Source organism: Leucoraja erinacea, chromosome 15 (genome assembly GCF_028641065.1).
Source record: "Leucoraja erinacea ecotype New England chromosome 15, Leri_hhj_1, whole genome shotgun sequence".
NCBI lineage: Eukaryota > Metazoa > Chordata > Chondrichthyes > Rajiformes > Rajidae > Leucoraja > Leucoraja erinaceus.
Genome location: NC_073391.1, coordinates 17,319,008 through 17,340,296, shown reverse-complemented (window position 1 = coordinate 17,340,296; position 21,289 = coordinate 17,319,008). Strand labels below are relative to the sequence as shown.

At 43.6% G+C, this 21,289-nt stretch overlaps 1 protein-coding gene across 1 annotated transcript in view; it reads right to left on the bottom strand.

Annotated features, from left to right (window-relative positions):
• Window positions 1-21,289, bottom strand: part of si:zfos-911d5.4 (uncharacterized) — a 192,172-nt gene that overhangs the window by 148,040 nt on the left and 22,843 nt on the right. Inside the window, exons 4-5 of the mRNA XM_055646767.1 lie at window positions 17,986-18,134; window positions 867-1,095 (exon numbers count right to left, since the gene is read on the bottom strand). Of these exons, the coding sequence (XP_055502742.1) occupies window positions 867-1,095; window positions 17,986-18,134 (378 nt within the window). The remainder of the gene's footprint in view (window positions 1-866; window positions 1,096-17,985; window positions 18,135-21,289) is intronic.

The window sequence follows — 21,289 nt, the reverse complement described above, 5'->3', positions numbered from 1 at the left end:
TCACAACACACAAGATACACAAAAACTTGAATTTAATAGTGCAAAAAAAGACAGGCAACTGTTGGCTGGATGCCGTGTGCACAGCACCTACACTGGAATGGACCAGAACGAACAACAAACAAACGGGGGGAGAGGAGAGAGAAGAGGGAGAGAGGGGCAGCAGCCCGAGCTAGGTACGGAGCGAACTGAGGGCGGTGAAAAGCAGCAGGGGAACCAGCCGATCGTGGCTTCCGCCAGCAGGACAGAGCGGGGCCAGGCCGGGGGGGGGGGGGGGGGGGGAGGACTGACGATCGTCACCTGTGACGGGTAGAGAGCAAAGATCCTAGAGCAGTATAGGATCTTTGGTAGAGAGGAGAGGGAGGAAGGAGAGGGGAGCTGTGAGGGGAGTGGGTGGGCTGCCAAATGAGAAGAGAGAGAAGCGGCTTCTGACTCTGAAAACCCACAGCTGGAATGAGCGCACAGGTGGGCAGGGCTTCACGAGCTGCGCCGACAGTGAGGAGAAGGTTCAGCGCGTGAGGCGCCGCTGCCCCGAGATCTGTAGAACAAAGATCCTATTGTGGAACGGAGCTGTAGAATCTTTGTTCTGCAGAACTTTCTAAATCCACAGTGGTGGGGGGCCGGGGCCAGGAGGCAGGTAGGCCTGGATTGTTGGGCATTGTGATGTCAGCAGCTGATCATACCTAATATTTATTCTAATTTTAGACAAGGTGAAAAACTAACAATTTGAAATCTTGATTAGTGAAACATAAAAATTAGTCTGTATTTTTATTAAGTGCTAACAACATTAATTTATTTTCACTTTGTCAACTAATTCAGGTCTCTAATTCAAACAGTAAAAATATATTTAAATTTGCTGCAGTACTCACCAGATAACCAATGTGGTGTAAAAATATTGGTCATCCATGACACATAGCCTTGCTTGAACGAACAAATAAAGGATTCAACATTGCTTGGAGCTATGACCTCATTTATCTGAGGCACTTCTGAGTCCAGTTCACATACAGGATTCAGAAAGACAACTCGTGGGAAGAAGGCGTTCTGGCGAAGACACGCACCATTTTTCATCAAATGATTCCATAAATTTAGTGTTTTCTTCTATGGAAGATTATGAAAGGAGGCAAATGAGTAATGGGAAGTGGGACCAGAGCATGAAAGAACAAATAAAGATAACTCAATAGGCTTGCAAAAAAATGAGATATTATTCATAGTACATGCAGTACAAAATTATAAATAAGTTAAGAATAACAGCTGCAAGATGTAAACTAAATAAGATAAGGAAAGAAAATAGAATAGAGCAGTCTGAGATCCAAGTTTGATTTCAACCCAGATTACTCGCAAGAAAATCGTGTACATGTGAAGTGTATTTGGGTAAGATTAATCCTGTTCCTAATGCATGTGGTTCCAGCGCTCAAAACGCCTGTTGTTTTTTAGGAATTTAAATCAGAAACATCAGCAACGCTGGCAAAAAGAAATGCAGTGCTTTAGTTTAGATTAGTTTGGTTTAGAGTTCATTGGTGAGATAGGCCTTCAAGTCCAGGGAGTCCTCGCCGACAAAAGATCACCCACACACTAGTTCTATCCTACACCCCAGGGACAACTTACAGAAGACCATTAACCTAAAAACTTGAATGTCTTCAGAATGTGAGTGGAAACCAGAGCACTCAGAGAAAACCCAGGTGGCCATAGGGAGAATATACAAACTCTGCGCAAGACAGCGCCTGTAGTCAGGATCGAACCCAGGTCTCTGGCATTGTAAGGCAGCAATTGTAAGGAGCATATGGCAGAGTGTAATAGGGATCGATGTGAAAGGTGAGATGCGTAAGGAGTTAAAAGTATTGTATATGAATGCGCAAAGTATAAGAAGTAAAGTAGATGAGCTTGAGGCTCAGTTAGAGGTTGGTAGATATGACATTGTGGGGATTACTGAGACGTGGCTGCAGGAGGATCGGGAACTTAATATTCAGGGTACACAAAAATGCTGGAGAAATTCAGCGGGTGCAGCAACATCTATGGAGCGAAGGAAATAGGCAAAAACCCTTCTTCAGACTGATGGGGGGGGTGGGGTGAAGAAAGGAAAAAATGAGGAGGAGCTTAATATTCAGGGTTATACATCCTATAGAAAGGACAGGCAGGTGGGCAGAGGAGGGGGGGGGGGGTAGCTCTGCTGGTGAGGGATGGAATTCAATCCCTTGTGAGGGAAGACATAGGGACTGACGAGGTAGAGTCACTGTGGATTGAGTTGAGGAATTGTAAAGGCAAGAAGACACTAATTGGTGTTATCTACAGACCACCAGATAGTAGCCTGGATGTAGGGTGTAAGTTGCAGCAGGAGTTAAAACTGGCATGTAACAAAGGTAATGCCACTGTGGTGATGGGGGATTTCAATATGCAGGTAGACTGGGAAAATCAGGTTGGTTCAGGACCCCAAGAAAGAGAGTTTGTAAAATGCCTCCGAGATGGATTCTTAGAGCAGCTTGTAATGGAGCCGACCAGAGAAAAGGCAATTCTCCATTTAGTGTTGTCCAATGAACCAGATATTATAAGAGAACTCGAGGTAAAGGAACTGCTTGGAGGTAGTGATCATAATATGATTAGATTTAATCTGCAATTTGAGAAGGAGAAGGTTAAATCGGAAGTGTCAGTGATGCAGTTGAACAAAGGGGACTATGAAGGCATGAGAGGGGAGCTGGCCAAGGTAGACTGGAAAGGGGTCCTAGCAGGAATGACGGTGGAACAGCAATGGCAGGAATTTCTGGGCATAATCCAGACGCAGGATCATTTCATTCCAAAAAGGAAGAAAGGTTCTAAGGGGAGTAGGAGGCAACCGAGGCCGACAAGAGAAGTTAGGGATAGAATAAAACTAAAAGGAAAGATGTATAACACAGCAAAGAGTAGCTGGAAACCAGAGGATTGGGAAACTTTCATAGGACAACAGAAGGAAACAAAACGGGCAATACTGGCTGAAAAGATGAAGTACGAAGGGAAGCTGGCCAGGAATATAAAGAAGGACAGTAAAAGCTTCTTTAGATATGTTAAGGGAAAAAGAGTAGCAAAGTCAAATGTGGGTCCCTTAAAGGCAGACACGGGTGAAATTATTATGGGCAACAAGGAAATGGCAGAAGAGTTGAATAGGTACTTCGGATCTGTCTTCACTATGGAAGACACAAACAATCTCCCAGATGTACTGGAGGACAGAGGATCTAAGGGGGTAGAGGAACTGAAAGAAATTTTCATTAGGCGAGAAATAGTATTGGGTAGGCTAATGGTACTGAAGGATGATAAATCCGCTGGACCTGATGGTCTGCATCCAAGGGTCCTCAGGGAGGTGGCTCTAGAAATAGTGAACGCATTGGTGATCATTTTCCAATGTTCAATAGATTCAGGATCAGTTCCTGTGGATTGGAGGATAGCTAACGTTATCCCACTTTTCAAGAAAGGAGCGAGAGAGAGAAAATGGGGAATTACGGACCAGTTAGCCTGACTTCGGTGGTGGGAAAGATGCTGGAGTCAATTATTAAAGAGGTAATAATGGGGCATTTTGATAGCAGTAAAAGGATTAGTCCAAGTCAGCATGGATTTATGAAAGGGAAATCATGCTTGACTAATCCTCTGGAATTTTTTGAGGATGTGACAAGTAAAATGGATGAAGGGGTGCCAGTGGATGTAGTGTATCTAGACTTTCAGAAAGCCTTTGATAAGGTCCCGCACGGGAGACTGGTGACTAAAATTAGAGCACATGGTATTGGGGGTAGGGTGTTGACATGGATAGAAAATTGGTTGGCAGACCGGAAGCAAAGAGTGGGAGTGAACAGGTCCTTTTCAGAATGGCAGGCAGTGGCGAGTGGAGTGCCGCAAGGCTTGGTGTTGGGGCCGCAACTGTTTACCACATATATTAATTATTTGCAAGAGGGAATTAGGAGCAACACTAGCAAGTTTGCAGATGACACAAAGCTGGGTGGCAGTGTGAGCTGTGAAGAGGATGTTACGACGTTGCAGGGTGACCTGGACAGGTTGAGTGAGTGGGCAGGTGGCAGATGCAATACAATATAGATAAATGTGAGGTTATCCACATTGGCGGTAAAAACAAGGGGGCAGATTATTATCTCAATGGGGTTAGGTTAGGTGAGGGGGAGGTGCAGCGCGACCTGGGCGTACACCGGTCACTGAAAGTTGGCTTACAGGTACAGCCGGCAGTGAAGAAAGGTAATGGAATGTTGGCCTTCATAACAAGAGGATTTCAGTATAGGAGTAAAGAGGTTCTTCCGCAGTTGTATAGGGCTCTGGTGAGACCACATCTCGAGTATTGTGTACAGTTTTAGTCTCCTAACTTGAGGAAGGACAGCCTTGTGATTGAGGCAATGCAGCATAGGTTCACAAGATTGATCCCTGGGATGGCGGGACTGCCATATGAGGAAAGATTAAAAAGACTAGTCGTATTCACTGGAGGATGAGGGGAGATCTTATAGAAGCATATAAAATTCTAAAAGGATTGGACCATCTAAATTCAGGAAAATTGTTCCCAGTGTTGGGCGAGTCCAGAACCAGGGGCCACAGTCTTAGAATAAAGGGGAGCTCATTTAAGACTGAGGTGAGAAAAAACATTTTCACCCAAAGAGTTGTGAATTTATGTAATTCCCTGCCACAGAGGCCAAATCACTGGATGGATTTAAGAGAGAGTTAGATAGAGCTCTAGGGGTTAGTGGAGTCAAGGGATATGGGGAGAAGGCAGGCACGGGTTATTGATAGGGGACGATCAGCCATGATCACAATAAATGGCGGTGCTGGCTCGAAGGGCCGAATGGCCTTCTCCTGCACCTATTTTCTATGTTTCTATGTAACTCTACTGCTGCACCACTGTGCTGCCCCATGGTTATTCTACAAGTAAGTGCAAATGCAGAATCTTGAAATATATCAGATGGGGACAATTTTTGATTTTAGGTGATCTGGAACCATTTAATGGTTTCACGAACCACATGAAATTGGGAATGTGTTCAATTCTAATAAAAACAATGCCTGCTCTGATCATCAATAAAAGGGCAAGAAAAGAGAAACTACTGACCTAACTGGTTTAAATTCCTTCTCTCCAGAGATGCTGCCTGTCCTGCTGAGTTACTCCAGCATTTTGTGTTTAACTGGTTCAAATGTTTTATGCCCTGTACTGTGTAACCAAGGAAGCATGGTCAGGAATAGACTTCATTGTGTCTTAAAAGCAACAACAACTGGCTAACATTAGAACAGTAAGTACATGTCATGACTATATCAATCACTGATGTCCACAGAATCAGTTCTGATAGAGTGATTCCTGAATAAATAATAAATCTAGATGAATCTGGGATAGGATGCCGAAGGCTTAAAGTACTATGATTTTTATTATTTTTGCAAACAGTAAAAATATTTTATGTATGTATTTGTCTATTCTTGGCGAGAAATGCAAATCCAAATGCATATTTTCATTTTGCATGTAGTAGCAGCAGCGTAAGATTACACACATAAACGTGTTATTCTGTGTATATCACATCATGAACAAGCGCAAACCAACTGAACATATTTTCCAATGGGTCAGTTAGTTCATGTTGCACTTCAGAAAAGTAAGCACAGTTCCTGTTTTTATTTATGCTGATCCTTAATCATTTTTGTTTTAACAAGTTATATTTTCTAAAATTAATTTATCAGATTTGTGATTATTATATGGCAAAAATATGTGACCACGACATAAAGATTTCAATTGTCTGACTGTCTGTAAAAAAGGATTAAGAAATACTAATTAATATTAAGAAATGTTAAGAAATAAAAATAAATGGCATATGAGGTTAAGGGATTAGTTTATAGCACATGACTGGCATATGGAGATAGGCATTTGAATCTGATTTTCTTTCAGGAGGCAGGTTTGCTAGTTTCCCTTAGAGCTGTAACTACAGATCGCCAGTTTGTGTATTAGATTTCAGTATAATTTGAATGTAAACAACATTTCTTGGAAGCCTCTTTATTTTCATTGCAACAAAGACAGCATGAAAAGGGAATCAAGATGCAGGACATGACAAACCTCTATCAGCTATATTACAAAACTATTAACCATAATCCAGGAGTTTTTTTTCATTCATGCAACAAAATTAAAACTCGAGTCATATTACTGTTTTGGCCATTTTACAAAAATTTAAAGAAATCAAAAATGTAATATCAGTAGAAATTGTGAAGGGAACCACTCATCCATCTTTGGTGCTAACTTCAGATTGCAAATTAACAGGCACTTACTGTATGAGCAAGGTGAGGAATACATGTTTCCATTATACCGTTTCCATTAAACTAAACTAACGAGCATGTTATACATCTCTGACAAGGTCTCTGAAATCTGAAATTGCTGTACAAAAAGGGAACAAACTTAAGAGAGCTGACAGTTGAAGAAATTCTTCCAGAACAGGAACAGATTGAGATGATAAATATAAACAAGAATGTCAGGCAGAACCATATTTTACAAGATTCACACTGTAGGCTTACTTAGAATGTACTTCAATTACGTAACCGGTCCATTAAGGGAAGTCTCTACATGTCCATCTTTTTGCATGAGAGTACACCTCAGTGCAGCACCAAAGTCACTGAAGCACACAACAGCAACCGTGTTCATCAAATCATGCATATATTGAGGCCAAACCCAACAGCCTCTCAGAGACTAGATTCAATAATAATAATAATAATAATAATAATAATAAACTTTATTACGGACTCAAGGTCCAGACAAGGGGCAACATTACATTAAAAATGCATTGCATATCAAATATCATAAAATATATATAAAATCATGGTATATCACATAAAAACATCATAATTTATATTTAACAAAAACCCACAATACTTAAGTTAAAAATCCAGATTAAAAGATGATCAATGTCCTACATCGAGACCAGTGTCTCCACAACTGGGATTCGTAGCGTGTAATGCTAACCCTTATGTTTGTCAAGGCCACAATAAGCACATTTTTAGAGTCATTTATCCTGCAAATGAATTTATACATGTGGTGTCTTAGGATAGCTTCTAAAGTACTGACTCCTGCAGCCACAAACATATTACTGGCACTACACCATCTAGGTTGCCTTAGCAGTGTTCTCATGGCATCGTTATATGCCACCTTTAGTCTCTGCATACTTGTCTTTAAATAGTTGGACCACAGGTGCGCAGTGTAGAGGGGTGTGCAGTATGCTCTAAATACAAGATACAAGATACATTTAATTGTCATTTGGACCCCTTGAGGTCCAAACGAAATGCCGTTTCTGCAGCCATACATTACAAACACATAGACCCAAGACACAACATAATTTACATAAACATCCATCACATCGCTGTGATGGAAGGCCAAATAAACTTATCTCTCCACTGCACTCCCCCCCCCCGATGTCAGAGTCAAAGTCAAAGCCCCCGGCTGGCGATGGCGATTGTCCCGCGGCCATTAAAGCCACGCCGGGTGATGCAAGGTCGCACACCGGGTCTTGGTGTTAGAGCCCCCGGCGTGCGCTCGCAGAGTCCCGCGGCCATTCCAAGCCGCCCGGGGCAGTGGTGTCAGGCCCCGCTCCAGGAGCTCTTCGACCCCGCAACTCGGGCGGGGGAAGTCGCCGTTGCGAGAGCCCTGAAAAGCGGTCTCCCTCCAGGGAGCCGCGGGCTCCCGGTGCCGCCGTCCACAGACCTGCCATTGGAGCCTCCGACTCTCCGGTAGCAGCAGCAGCAGCAGCGCTCCTCCACCGCTCCACCCGCTCCGGACTCGGCCAGCCCCGCGACGGCGACGGTGAGTCGTAGCACCAGAGTCCCCGGCTTCTTCCTGTTGGAGGCCGCTCCTCGTTGCGGCCCCAACGACAACGGAAACCCGACGAGAAAAGGTCGGGTCTCCAGTGCAGGGAGAGATTTAAAAAAGTTTCCCCCCCCCCCTCCCACCCCACCCCCACACACACACCCCAACAAAAAATAACAAAAACTACATTTAAACACAGACAGAAAATAATAAAACGCGGACAGACTGCAGAGGCCGCTGCTGACCAGAGTCGCGCCGCCCACTACATCTTCACCACATCTGCACCAAATTTACGCAAGTGGATAGTCCCTCAAAATGCATGTATGTTGGAATGAGATGGAAAATTTCAGTAATGGAGAGACTGGAGAGGCTAGGTCTGCTTTCCCTGGTGCAGAGGAGGTTGACAGAGACCTGACTGGTTTCTAAACCTATGAGGAGTATCGACAGGGTAGGCTGTAGTAAACCTTCCCTTAAAATTTTGTATAGTTGTTGGTATGAGTTCATTAATGTAATGTGTACTGAGATACATTGAAAAATGCTTGCATGCTGTCTAGTCAAATCATACCATACACATGTATAATTAACCCATGTGCAATCCCAAGTGTGCAAAGAAAAAATAACCAGAGTCCATAGTATACAGTGCCCTCCATAATGTTTGGGACAAAGACCCATCATTTATTTATTAGCCTCTGTACTCCACAATTTGAGAATTGTAATTTAAAAAAAAAATCACATATGGTTAAAGTGCACATTGTCAGATTTTATTAAAGGGTATTTTTATGCATTTTGATTTCACCATGTAGAAATTACAGCTGTGTTTATACATAGTCCCCCCCATTTCAGGGCACCATAATGTTTGAGATACCTGGCGTCGCAAGCGTTTGTAATTGCTCAGGTAATTGCATCCTTAATGCAGGTATAGAGAGTGCTCAGCACCTACTCTTTCCTCCAGTCTTTCCATCACCTTTGGAAACTTTTATTGCTGTTTATCAACATGAGGACCAAAGTTGTGCCAATGAAAGTCGAAGAAGCTAGTATGAGACTGAGAAACACGAATAAAACTATTAGAAACATCAGCCATACCATAGGCTTACCCAAATCAACTGTTTGGAACATTATTAAGAAGAAAGAGAGCTTATTAATTGCAAAGGGGCTGGCAGGCCAAGGGAGACCGCCACAGCTGATGACAGAAGATTCTCTCTAAAATAAAGAAAAACCCCCAAACACCAGTCCGACAGATCAGAAACACTCTTCAGGAGTTGGGTGTGGATTTGTCAATAATAATAATAATAATAATAAATTTTATTTATGGGCGCCTTTCAAGAGTCTCAAGGACACCTTACAAAAATTTAGCAGGTAGAGGAAAAACATGTAAGGGGAATGAAATAAATAGTAGAGACATGACTAGTACACAAAGTAAAGACAGAATACAATTCAAAACACAATACGAGGCAATTAATGCACAGATGAAAAGGGAGGGGGATGGGGCTAAGGATAGGCAGAGGTGAAGAGATGGGTCTTGAGGCGGGACTGGAAGATGGTGAGGGACACGGAATTGCGGATCAGTTGGGGGAGGGAGTTCCAGAGCCTGGGAGCTGCCCTGGAGAAGGCTCTGTCCCCAAAACTGCTGAGGTTGGACTTGTGGATGGAGAGGAGACCGGCTGATGTGGATCTGAGGGACCGTGAGGGTTGGTAGGGGGAGAGGAGGTCAGTGAGATATGGGGGGGCCAGATGGTGGAGGGCTTTGTAGTGAGGATCAGGATTTTGTAGGTGATCTGGTGGGAGATGGGAAGCCAGTGAAGTTGTTTGAGGACTGGAGTGATGTGATGCCAGGATTTGGTGTGGGTGATGAGTCGGGCGGCTGCGTTCTGGACCAGTTGGAGTCGGTTGATGTAGGTGGAGCTGATGCCAAGGAGAAGTGAGTTGCAATAGTCCAGTCGGGAGGAGATGAAGGCATGGATGAGTCTTTCAGCAGCGGGAGGTGTGAGAGAGGGTCTGAGTTTGGTGATGTTGCGGAGATGAAAGAAGGAGGTTTTAATGACATGGCGGATGTGAGGCTCAAGGGAGAGGGTGGAATCAAAGATCACGCCAAGGTTGCGGGCCTTGAGAGATGGGGAGACAGTGGTGCCGTCGATGGTGAGAGTGGGGTTATTGATTTTGCTGAGTGTGGCTTTTGAGCCTATGAGGAGGAATTCTGTCTTATCGCTGTTGAGTTTGTGGAAGTTATGTTGCATCCAGGTTTTTATAGCTGACAAACAGGAGTTGATATGGGAGAGAGGGGGGGTTGTGGGGGGATTTGGTGCCGAGGTAGATCTGGGTGTCATCGGCGTAACAGTGGAAGTCCAGGTTGAAGTGGCGGAGTATCTGACCAAGGGGGAGGATGTAGATGATGAAGAGGAGGGGGCCGAGTATGGAGCCTTGGGGAACGCCTTGAGTGACTGTGGCTGTAGCAGAGGTGTGATTGTGGAGAGAGATGAAGTGTCTTTTGAATGACCACCGTCTTCAAAAGACTTCATGAACAGAAATACAAAGGCTACACTGCAAGATGCAAACCACTGGTTAGCTGCAAAAATAGGATGGCCGGGTTACAATTTACCAAGAAGTACTTAAAAAAGCAACCACAGTTCTGGAAAAAGGTCTTGTGAACAGATGAGACGAAGACTAACATATCAGAGTGATAGCAAGAACAAAGTATGGAGGAGAGAAGGAACTGCCCAAGATCCAAAGCATACCAACTCATCTGTGAAACACAGTGGTAGGGGTGTTATGGTCTGGGCATGTATGGCTGCTGAAGGCACTGGCTCACTTATCTTCATTGATGATACAACTGCTGATGGTAGTAGCATAATGAATTCTGAAGTGCATAGACACATCCTATCTGCTCAAGTTCAAACAAATGCCTCAAAACCCATTGGCCAGCGGTTCATTCTACAGCAAGACAATGATCCAAAACATACTGCTAAAGCAACAAAGGAGTTTTTCAAAGCTAAAAAATGGTAAATTCTTGAGTGGCCAAGTCAATCACCCGATCCAAACCCAATTGAGCATGCCTTTTATATGCTGAAGAGAAAACTGAAGGGGACTAGCCCTCAAAACAAGCATAAGCTAAAGATGGCTGCAATATAAGCCTGGCAGGGCATCACTAGAGACGAAACCCAGCAACTGGTGATGTCCATGAATCGCAGACTTCAAGCAGTTATTGCATGCAAAGGATATGCAACTAAATACTAAACATGACTACTTTCATTTACATTACATTGCTGTATCCCAAACATTATGGTGCCCTGAAATGGGGCGATTATGTATAAACACTGCTGTAATTTCTACATGGTGAAACCAAAATGTATAAAAATACTCTTTAATAAAATCTGACAATGTACACTTTAACTACATGTGATTTTTTCTATTACAAATCTCAAATTGTGGAGTACAGAGTCAAATAAATAAATGATGGGTCTTTGTCTGAAAGATTATGGAGGGGACTGTGATGTTACATGTTAGAGTATTACAGCTGCAGAGAAGGTACAGGTACAGGAAATCCTCGTTCTAATGGACCGTGAAGTGGGGGGGGAGGAAGAAAATGGTTTCTTTATTGCCAATTATCCAAAATAAGCAGTGGGGGGACTGGGGAAGAGGGGAAGTACAATGGACACGAGGGGGGGGGACCAAAGGACGATGGGGACCCGGCGTGGGGGAACTGCTGTGGTGGTGGGGAGGGGGGACACAAGGGGTAGCCGGCGTACTTTGTAACTTTGTCAGCACCCATAGGTGGCTGCTATTTGTATACATTGTGTATGCAAGCAAAGAATCTCACTGTTCTTAGTCACATGTGGCAATAAGGTATTCCTATTCCTACTCCTATTCCAATATAACCATTTTTTTCCACCTTGTCCTTTCCCTTTTAGCACAACTTATTTTAAACAAGACAGTGAAACTTTTATCTATCCAAAAAGGCAAACAGTAAAGAGGCATACAGCAATTTATGTATCATTTATTTATTATGTGCGTTGCAACAGTTTGGATTTCAAGCATTGTGTTGTTACATAGTGTTCTTTCCATAACTGCAACACAGATAGAAGGTTGCTAACTTGTAGTGGAGATGGTCGTGGATGACCAAAGAGCCCCATGCAGATCTAGGTTTAAGGCGCTGTCCCACTTGGGCGACCTACTCCGCGAGTTCTGGCGAGTTTGCCCTTGACTCATACTTGCAGCATGGTTGAAACAAGGTTGTAGGAGGTATTTGTAACTCTCCTTCATGCTCAAGGCCTCAGCTAGGTTGCGGCGTATTTTTCAACGTTGAAAAATGCCCACGAGTAAAAGGTCGCCATGGAAAAAATCGATACTTTTTTTTACTCGTAGATTCAGTCGTAGTAGGTCGTAGTGGGTTAGTCGTAGGTAATCGAGGGTAGTCAAATGTAGTCGTAGTTGGTCTTCATCATAGTCGAAGGGAGGTCGCCTTCACTCTCCACTATTCGGTGTCCAATTTTCGTGAAGTTAGTCGTAGCTAGTCGAAGCTAGTCTTCAACATAGTCGAAGGAGGTCATAGAAACATAGAGACATAGAAAATAGGTGCAGGAGTAGGCCATTCGGCCCTTCGAGCCTGCACCACCATTCAATATGATCATGGCTGATCATCCAACTCGGTATCCTGTACCTGCCTTCTCTCCATACCCCCCGATTCCTTTAGCCACAAGGGCCACATCTAACTCCCTCTTAAATATAGCCAATGAACTGGCCTCAACTACCTTCTGCGGGAGAGAATTCCAGAGATTCACCACTCTCTGTGTGAAAAAAGTTTTCCTCATCTTGGTCCCAAAAGATTTCCCCCTTATCCTTAAACTGTTCTGGACTTCCCCAACATCGGGAACAATCTTCCTGCATCTAGCCTGTCCAACCCCTTAAGAATTTTGTAAGTTTCTATAAGATCCCCCCTCAATCTTCTAAATGCTAGCGAGTACAAACCAAGTCTATCCAGTCTTTCTTCATATGAAAGTCCTGACATCCCAGGAATCAGTCTGGTGAACCTTCTCTGTACTCCCTCTATGGCAAGAATGTCTTTCCTCAGATTAGGAGACCAAAACTGTACGCAATACTTCAGGTGTGGTCTCACCAAGACCCTGTACAACTGCAGTAGAACCTCCCTGCTCCTATACTCAAATCCATTTGCTATGAATGCTAACATACCATTCGCCTTTTTCACTGCCTGCTGCACCTGCATGCCTACTTTTAATGACTGGTGTACCATGACACCCAGGTCTCATTGCATCTCTCCCTTTCCTAATCGGCCACCATTCAGATAATAATCTACTTTCCTGTTTTTGCCACCAAAGTGGATAACCTCACATTTATCCAAATTATGCTGCATCTGCCATGTATTTGCCCACTCACCCAGCCTATCCAAGTCACCTTGCAGCCTCCTAGCATCCTCCTCACAGCTAACACTGCCCCCCAGCTTCGTGTCATCCGCAAACTTGCAGATGGTGCATTCAATTCCCTCGTCCAAATCATTAATATATATCGTAAATAGCAGGGGTCCCCGAACTGAGCCTTGCGGTACCCCACTAGTCACTGCATGCCATTGTGAAAAGGACCCGTTTACTCCTACTCTTTGCTTCCTGTCTGCCAGCCACTCTATCCACATCAATACTGAACCCCCAATACCGTGTGCTTTAAGTTTGTATACTAATCTCTTATGTGGGACCTTGTCGAAAGCCTTCTGAAAGTCCAGATATAACACATCCACTGGTTCTCCCTTATCCACTCTACTAGTTACATCCTCGAAAAATTCTATAAGATTCGTCAGACATGATTTACCCTTCATAAATCCATGCTGACTTTGTCCAATGATTTCACCACTTTCCAAATGTGCTGCTATCCCATCTTTAATAACTGATTCTAGCAGTTTCCCCACTACCGACGTTAGACTAACTGGTCTGTAATTCCCCGTTTTCTCTCTCCCTCCCTTTTTAAAAAGTGGTGTTACATTAGCTACCCTCCAAACCTCAGGAACTACTCCAGAATCTAAAGAGTTTTGAAAAATTATCACTAATGCATCCACTATTTCTGGGGCTACTTCCTTAAGTACTCTGGGATGCAGCCTATCTGGCCCTGGGGATATATCGGCCTTTAATCCATTCAATTTACCTAACACCACTTCCCGGCTAACCTGGATTTCACTCAGTTCCTCCATCTCATTTGACCCCCGGTCCCCTGCTATTTCCGGCAGATTATTTATGTCTTCCTTAGTGAAGACAGAACCAAAGTAGTTATTCAATTGGTCTGCCATGTCCTTGTTCCCCATGATCAATTCACCCGTTTCTGACTGCAATAGACCTACATTTGTTTTAACTAATCTTTTTCTCTTCACATATCTATAAAAGCTTTTGCAGTCAGTTTTTATGTTCCCTGCCAGTTTTCTTTCATAATCTATTTTCCCTTTCCTAATTAAGCCCTTTGTCCTCCTCTACTGGTCTCTGAATTTCTCCCAGTCCTCTGGTAGGCTGCTTTTTCTGGCTAATTTGTACGCTTCATCTTTTGTTTTGATACTATCCCTGATTTCCCTTGTTATCCACGGATGCACTACCTTCCCTGATTTATTTTTTGCCAAACTGGGATGAACAATTGTTGTAGTTCATCCATGCAGTCTTTAAATGCCTTCCATTGCATATCCACCGTCAACCCTATTAAGAATCAATCGCCAGTCTATCTTTGCCAATTCACGTCTCATACCCTCAAAGTTACCTTTCTTTAAGTTCAGGACCCTTGTTTCTGAATTAACGATGTCACTCTCCATCCTAATGAAGAACTCAACCATATTATGGTCACTCTTGCCCAAGGGTCCACGCACAACAAGACTGCTAACTAACCCTTCCTTATTACTCAATACCCAGTCTAGAATAGCCTGCTCTCTCGTTGGTTCCTCTACATGTTGGTTTAGAAAACTATCCCGCATACATTCCAAGAAATCCTCTTCCTCCGCACCCTTGCCAATTTGATTCACCCAATCTATATGTAGATTGAAGTCACCCATTATAACTGTTTTACCTTTGTTGCACGCATTTCTAATTTCCTGTTTGATGCCATCCCCAACTACACTACTACTGTTAGGTGGCCTGTACACAACTCCCATTAGTGTTTTCTGCCCCTTAGTGTTTCGCAGCTCTACCCATATCGATTCCACATCCCCAAAGCTAATGTCCTTCCTTTCTATTGCGTTAATCTGCTCTCTAACCAGCAACGCTACCCCACCTCCTTTCCCTTTCTGTCTATCCCTCCTGAATATTGAATATCCCTGGATGTTCAGCTCCCATCCTTGGTCACCCTGGAGCCATGTCTCCGTGATACCAACTATATCATAGTCATTAATAGCTATCTGTACATTCAACTCATCCACCTTATTACGAATGCTCCTTGCATTGAGACACAAAGCCTTCAGGCTTGTTTTTACAACACTCTTACCCCTTATACTATTATGCTGAAAAGTGGCCCTTTTTGATTTTTGCCCTGGATTTGCCGGCCTGCCTCTTTTACTTTTCACCTTGTTACCTATTGCTTCTACCCTCGTTTTACACCCCTCTGTCTCTACGCTCACACATTTAAGAAACCCTTTCCCTTTAACTCCATCCTCCACTTTCCCATTCGACACCCCACCCCCCTTATTCAGTTTAAAACCACCCGTGTAGCAGTGGCAAACCTGCCTGCCAGAATGTTGGTCCCACACCTGTTAAGATACAATCCGTCCCTTTTGTACAGTTCCCCCTTACCCCAAAAACAGATCCCAGTGATCTAAGAATCTAAATCCCTGCCCCATGCACCAGTTCCTCAGCCACACGTTCAGGTCCCGTATCTCCCTGTTCCTGCTCTCGCCAGCAAGAGGAACTGGAAGCAAACCGGAGATAACAACCCTGGAGGTCCTGCTTTTCAGCATTTTTCCGAGCTCTCTAAAGTCACACTGCAGAATATTCATCCCCTTCTTTCCGACATCGTTTGTGCCGACATGCACTACAACTTCCGGATGTTCACCTTCGCCCTTGAGGATTTTCTGCACTCTGTCCGTGACATCCTGGATCCTGGCACCAGGAAGGCAGCACACCATTCTCGCATCCCGTCTGTTGCCGCAGAAACCCCTGTCCGTACCTCTCACAATGGAGTCTCCCACTACAATGGCGTTGCCTGCCTTAGGCCTTTTTGGTTTTGGCTCAACAGCCCTATTCGCATTGCAAGCCAGTCCGCCGCTCAGTGTAAACACGTCTTCTGTCCCAACAGCTTCTAAGTGGGTGAACCTGTTCACAAGAGGTACAACACCCGGGGACGTTGGCATTCCATGCTTCCCTCCCTTTCTCACTGTCTCCCACCTTCTCTCTTCCAGTACCTTAGGTGTAACAATCTTACTGTAGGATTTGTCGAGGAACGACTCCGTTTCTCAGACGAACCGGAGGTCATCCACTTGCATCTCCAGTTCCCCAACACGGTCCTTCAGGAGCTCTACCTGGATGCACTTCTCGCATTTGTAGCAGCCAGAGGCACCAGCGGTGTCCTTGACCTCCCACATACTGCAAGCATCGCACTGAATCAGCTTGCCTGACATCTCCTTCTTTCGTCTCTACCTCTCAAACGTATTGCGTGGTCTCCTCTCCTCACCGAAGACTCTCGAGCCAAAGACTCACACTTCCCTCACAAGGCCGCTCACTCACTGTCTCTCCCTAAGAGCAGTCTTACTTAACTTGACTGATAAATTGCCTGATTTACTAATTTACAAACCAAATTCCTCAGTTTTCAACTGTTTTCCCGGCACTGACTCACTTCTCTCCTCCCACTCGGGCTAGAGCCAATCTGATCCTCATCACATTGGCTCTAGGATTGGTCGAAGGAGGTCTTCCACATAGTCAAAGGAGGTCTTCAACATGACATTTTTTTCAAACTCTTCTAAACCCGCCAATTAGGTCGCCCAAGTGGGACAGCCCCTTTAGGCTCCCTTCTCCCGGGAATGCCTGTGTTTATAAGGAGTAGGTTTACAAGGTTTAGGTGGGCCAATCCAATATTAGCTAATTGAATCCAGCTGTTACCAATGGTGCTGACATTTGGCCTCCTGGCATATCTGCCGGTGATGAGGATCAGAGTGGCATCCTATCTTCTAAATATACTTGGCTGGACATTTGTGTTAAATCATCACTGGAGAATTGATTTTTTTAGAATGAAAGTCGATAGCATTCATTTCTGGTTCATTTTCACCAGACACTTCCTGTGTGAGTCACCTTTGTGATGTGTGGAGAAATAACATCATTCCACATGCTATGCTCCCTCTGAGTATTTCAAGAGAATTTAAGCTGCATTGTCACCACTTGTCACCACTGTGAGAAACTCCCGTGACATGATCTTAATTCTACAGTTCTGGATCAGAAGCCGGCAAAGTAACTAAAATGTATCCTTAATCAAAGGATGTCCTATCTCATGATATACCAACATTCCTCACTAGACCACCCTCTCACCATCCCTAGGTATGAATCCAAACACACCCCAACTAACAGTAACAATATTTTTCCCTTCCATCCCCAATCTATGATGCAGAATGGCAATCTCAACTTCCAATCCCTGATTTCTAATGTTCTTATCCCATCAGGTTCAATCTGGTGTATGGCTAAGCCGAAGGATACGTGCTTCACTTTCTCCTGGAAACGCGAGTCCTCAAAAGTAATCAAAACTTCATATGGTAACCTACACAATGCACTAAATTCCTAGGCATTAATTCCTTCTGAACACTCCCTTTTAATTATATCAATATTTGTGTCATTTCCCCTTTTAGTTGACCACTCTCTGCAAGGTCTTTGGTCAATTCAGCCTGCTAACCTGAATCCCCTTTCCTGAACCCGTTGGCTGTCCATCATTTCTTTCCATTGCCAAGTTAGCTCCACCACCCAATGGCACTTATGATGGCTTTAGCACAAGAAGAAACCTAGGTGATGCAGTCTCCCTGGTATAAGGTCTATCCTCTCTGGCCATGCAATTTTAGAATCCAGGTCATCACTGCAGCAGGACTGTACAATTCTGTAAGTCTACCTTTGAAGATGACATTGGCTAAAACACATGCACATGTCAGCTACTGCCATCAAGGGTAGCTTCAAATAAAGGTTAGGTTGATGCAATGACAAAAAAAAAAAGAACATTATGGTCACATAATAGCTTTGTATGCAGCACCACTTAAGTCTTACCTTAATTCTCTGAACTGGGTCTGCAAATTGTTTGATTGAAGTGTTTTTCAACAATTCTGTATTCTCTGGTACCTGCAACAGCCAGCAGTTGTTCTGGGAAGAAACTCTGCCCTTCCAGTTCCTCAGATCCAAACAGAACACTCCTTTTCCTAAAATATGATCAGCCATATCAACACGTTTAATTACAAGCAGACTGAATACATTGGTATTCGCTGAAATGAAATGCTCTAATAGCAGTAAACATCAGATACGCAGAAGAGTTAAGCCAGATCAGAGACAAATAAATTAACCAGCATTAAATGTGAACTAAATCTTATTGAAACTGATCTATTGAGATTTTTAACAAAGCCTCAAATCAAATTTGAGATCAACCAGTTATAGATGCATTATCCAACATAAATCGATCAATTAAATCCATAGTTGTGAGATTATGCAGAATATGCAGGGGACACTCTAGGATTAAAGGGTTAAGTATTCTGTTTTTGAAGATCACAGGCTGATTGAAGTTAAGTTTTACTTTCCTTACTGTGACATCATTTTTCTTGGAAAACATGTTCAATGCTTTTGGCTAAGTATTACGCTGTGTATGATTGTAATTGGGTGGAAAGATTGTCCCCACCTATATAACCATGTGATACTGTAGTTATTTGTCTAGTATTACCGCCCTTTGTAAGTTACCTCCCACTATATTAATTATATATATATATATATATATATGTGTGTATATATATATATGTGTGTGTGCGTGGGATATATATATATATATACTAGACCAAGTGCAGACCCGTTGGGTCTGCTCCCCCAATGGTGTGATCCCCCAAACCAATATTCCACCATGCACCCGTCTCCTCCAATGGAACTGAAGCCGTTCCCAAAAGTAAGATTCCAGCACTGCCCTGCCTCCCTCAGCAGTGGATTAAAAAAAAACCAATGGCACCTTCCCTGCCTGCTGCAGCAGTGAAAAGTTCAGTGTTCCTGTCTTGCAACTTTGTTTCAAAGTGTGTTGGAAGCTGACATGTAAATGGAGAAGCCTGTTTATTTTTGAAATACTTGGGGGTGGGTGGGGGGAGAAGGATTTGATTAAAAACGTGTACTTCAACACGACGAAATGAAATGAGGAGCGGATACTTAGAAAGAAAAGCGAAATCTCTACCGAAATGGAAAATATCTCGGAGATTGAGCGTCTGGATTGGGCGTGGCAATGAATCAAAGGAAGAAATGCAGCCGGCAGCCGTACATGCAAATGAATCCATTCCGATTGGACATCTGCGAGCATCGGCCATTCCGATTGGACATCTGCGAGTATCGGGCACGAATCGAAAGGCAGGAAGGGCGCCGGTCGGCAGTCGGTCAGATATATATATATATATGCTAATTCTTTTGTTTGCACACATGTGTTTTCTCCGTGATTCACTGGGATAGCTTCCCAGGGCGGTACTGAGAAACACGGTCACCTTGGTGAAATAAAGGAGATTTAATGTATTCTAGACAGTGTTTTCACTGACTGACTAAGGGATAGAGTTACCAGAATTATCATTTGGGGGCGTCGTCGGGGGGTCTTAGAGGAGGCCCTCGCAGGTTTGCGGTAAAAGGGTTGAGTTGGCGGGTCCGGGAATGGAGGAATTGGGCCCCCGATGAGTGATTGTACTCCATCGGTTTTCCTCCGATTGGCTGATCCAGCTGTTCGGCAATTCGCTGGCCTTCGAGAGGCTTCCCGAAGAGACTGAGGTTAGTAGTCCGAAGAATGTTGATATTGGTCAGTTATATTGATAAAGGAGTTCAGCTGAGAGAGAATTTCAGTATTGAGGTGTAATTGGAAATACGTTTCGGGATGAAGTAAAATATGACGAATTACTTCAAAATCAGCGCCGAGGTAGAAAGTCGGGACAAATAAGATTGATAAATTACTTTGCGAGCCTGTACTGTGCAAAAAAGGGTGGGAAGGGGTGTCTGTGATATTTAAGGACTGCGGAAAAAAAATTCTGCTCTAAATTCCGTTAAGTCAAAGTGTTTTATTGAATGTTTTTGTTTAAGTTTGTGTGGTTTAATTTTGTGTGCAGTTTCCTTATATTTTTTGCTTAGGTTCGTGTGATTTACTCTTGCAAGCTTTTGCTTAAGTTTAATTATGATTTTGCTTAAGTTCGTCTGATTTTGCTTTAAATTTGAAGTAGTGAGGAGGATACAGCATTCTTCTGATAACGGTCTGGGGCATTCTTCTGTTTTAAATTTGGAGAGTAACGGCTTTAGATTGAAGGCGGTAAGTCGAGTGCTTTCACTTAAAGTGGTAGACTCAGATATTTCAGATTTAAAGTATTAAAATCAAATACTTTTATTAGAGTTTGTATGATTTTGTTCTTGCATTAACTTTTGTGGTTTTTAGAAACTGTGTGTCTTGCTGTGTTAACTGTTTCAAGAAACTCTGTGAGAGTTTTGTGTGGGGCCCCTGTAAATCTTGTACTGTAGAAATCTGGAGTGAGCCAAACAGAGAGCGAAATATTGTAGCCAAAACAAAGGAGCACATGGTGGAAGAATAGAATTATGGCCACTAATGGAGAGTTTAAGATTACATAATTTGATGGTTGGCTTGGTTTGATAGAGAGACTACGAGGATCGATTTGGATGAGTGGGAGAGTACAATCTGTACTAATGCTCACATGGTCTGGCAACCGTCACCATTCCAACACCCCCCACCCTACGGTAATTGATCCTGCAGTACCACCTGTGTCCACTAGACCAGCTCCGGCTGTATCATCAGCTGTTGCAGTACCACCTGTGTCAACTTCACCGGTTGCTTTTGACCCAGCAGTTCCAGCTGGTGTCAATATGGACATTTACCTCCCTTGGAAGCCGAACAAAATTATAAATCACCTGCCTCATTTGTAAACTCCCTCCGAACCACTAAACGTGTCTATAATGCTGATTCCAGCGAATTATGGGCCTGGTGCAACAAGTTCTAACCCCAGTAGAACAGGCAAGATTCCTAGCTAATTTGAGGTCCCCAACCCATGATATGTTGATCAATCAACATGCCCAGAATCCAGCCCGGGAGGACGCAATCCTTACCGTCCTTGCTACCACTCTGTAAAAAAAAAAACCTATTGACATCTAAAAGTCCTGGATACTAGACCCCGGAAAAGAGAGGGGGCAGAAGAATTTTTGAAGAGGTTTTCAGAGGTGTTGAGAGATATATATCATTCAGTCGGGGGATACTAAATATCGATACGGTGAGAATTCACCTCAGCATTGCGCTATGCTGATAAATTGTCCCCCAGCCACTGTCGCAGAGGCAATAAAAATTAACAAT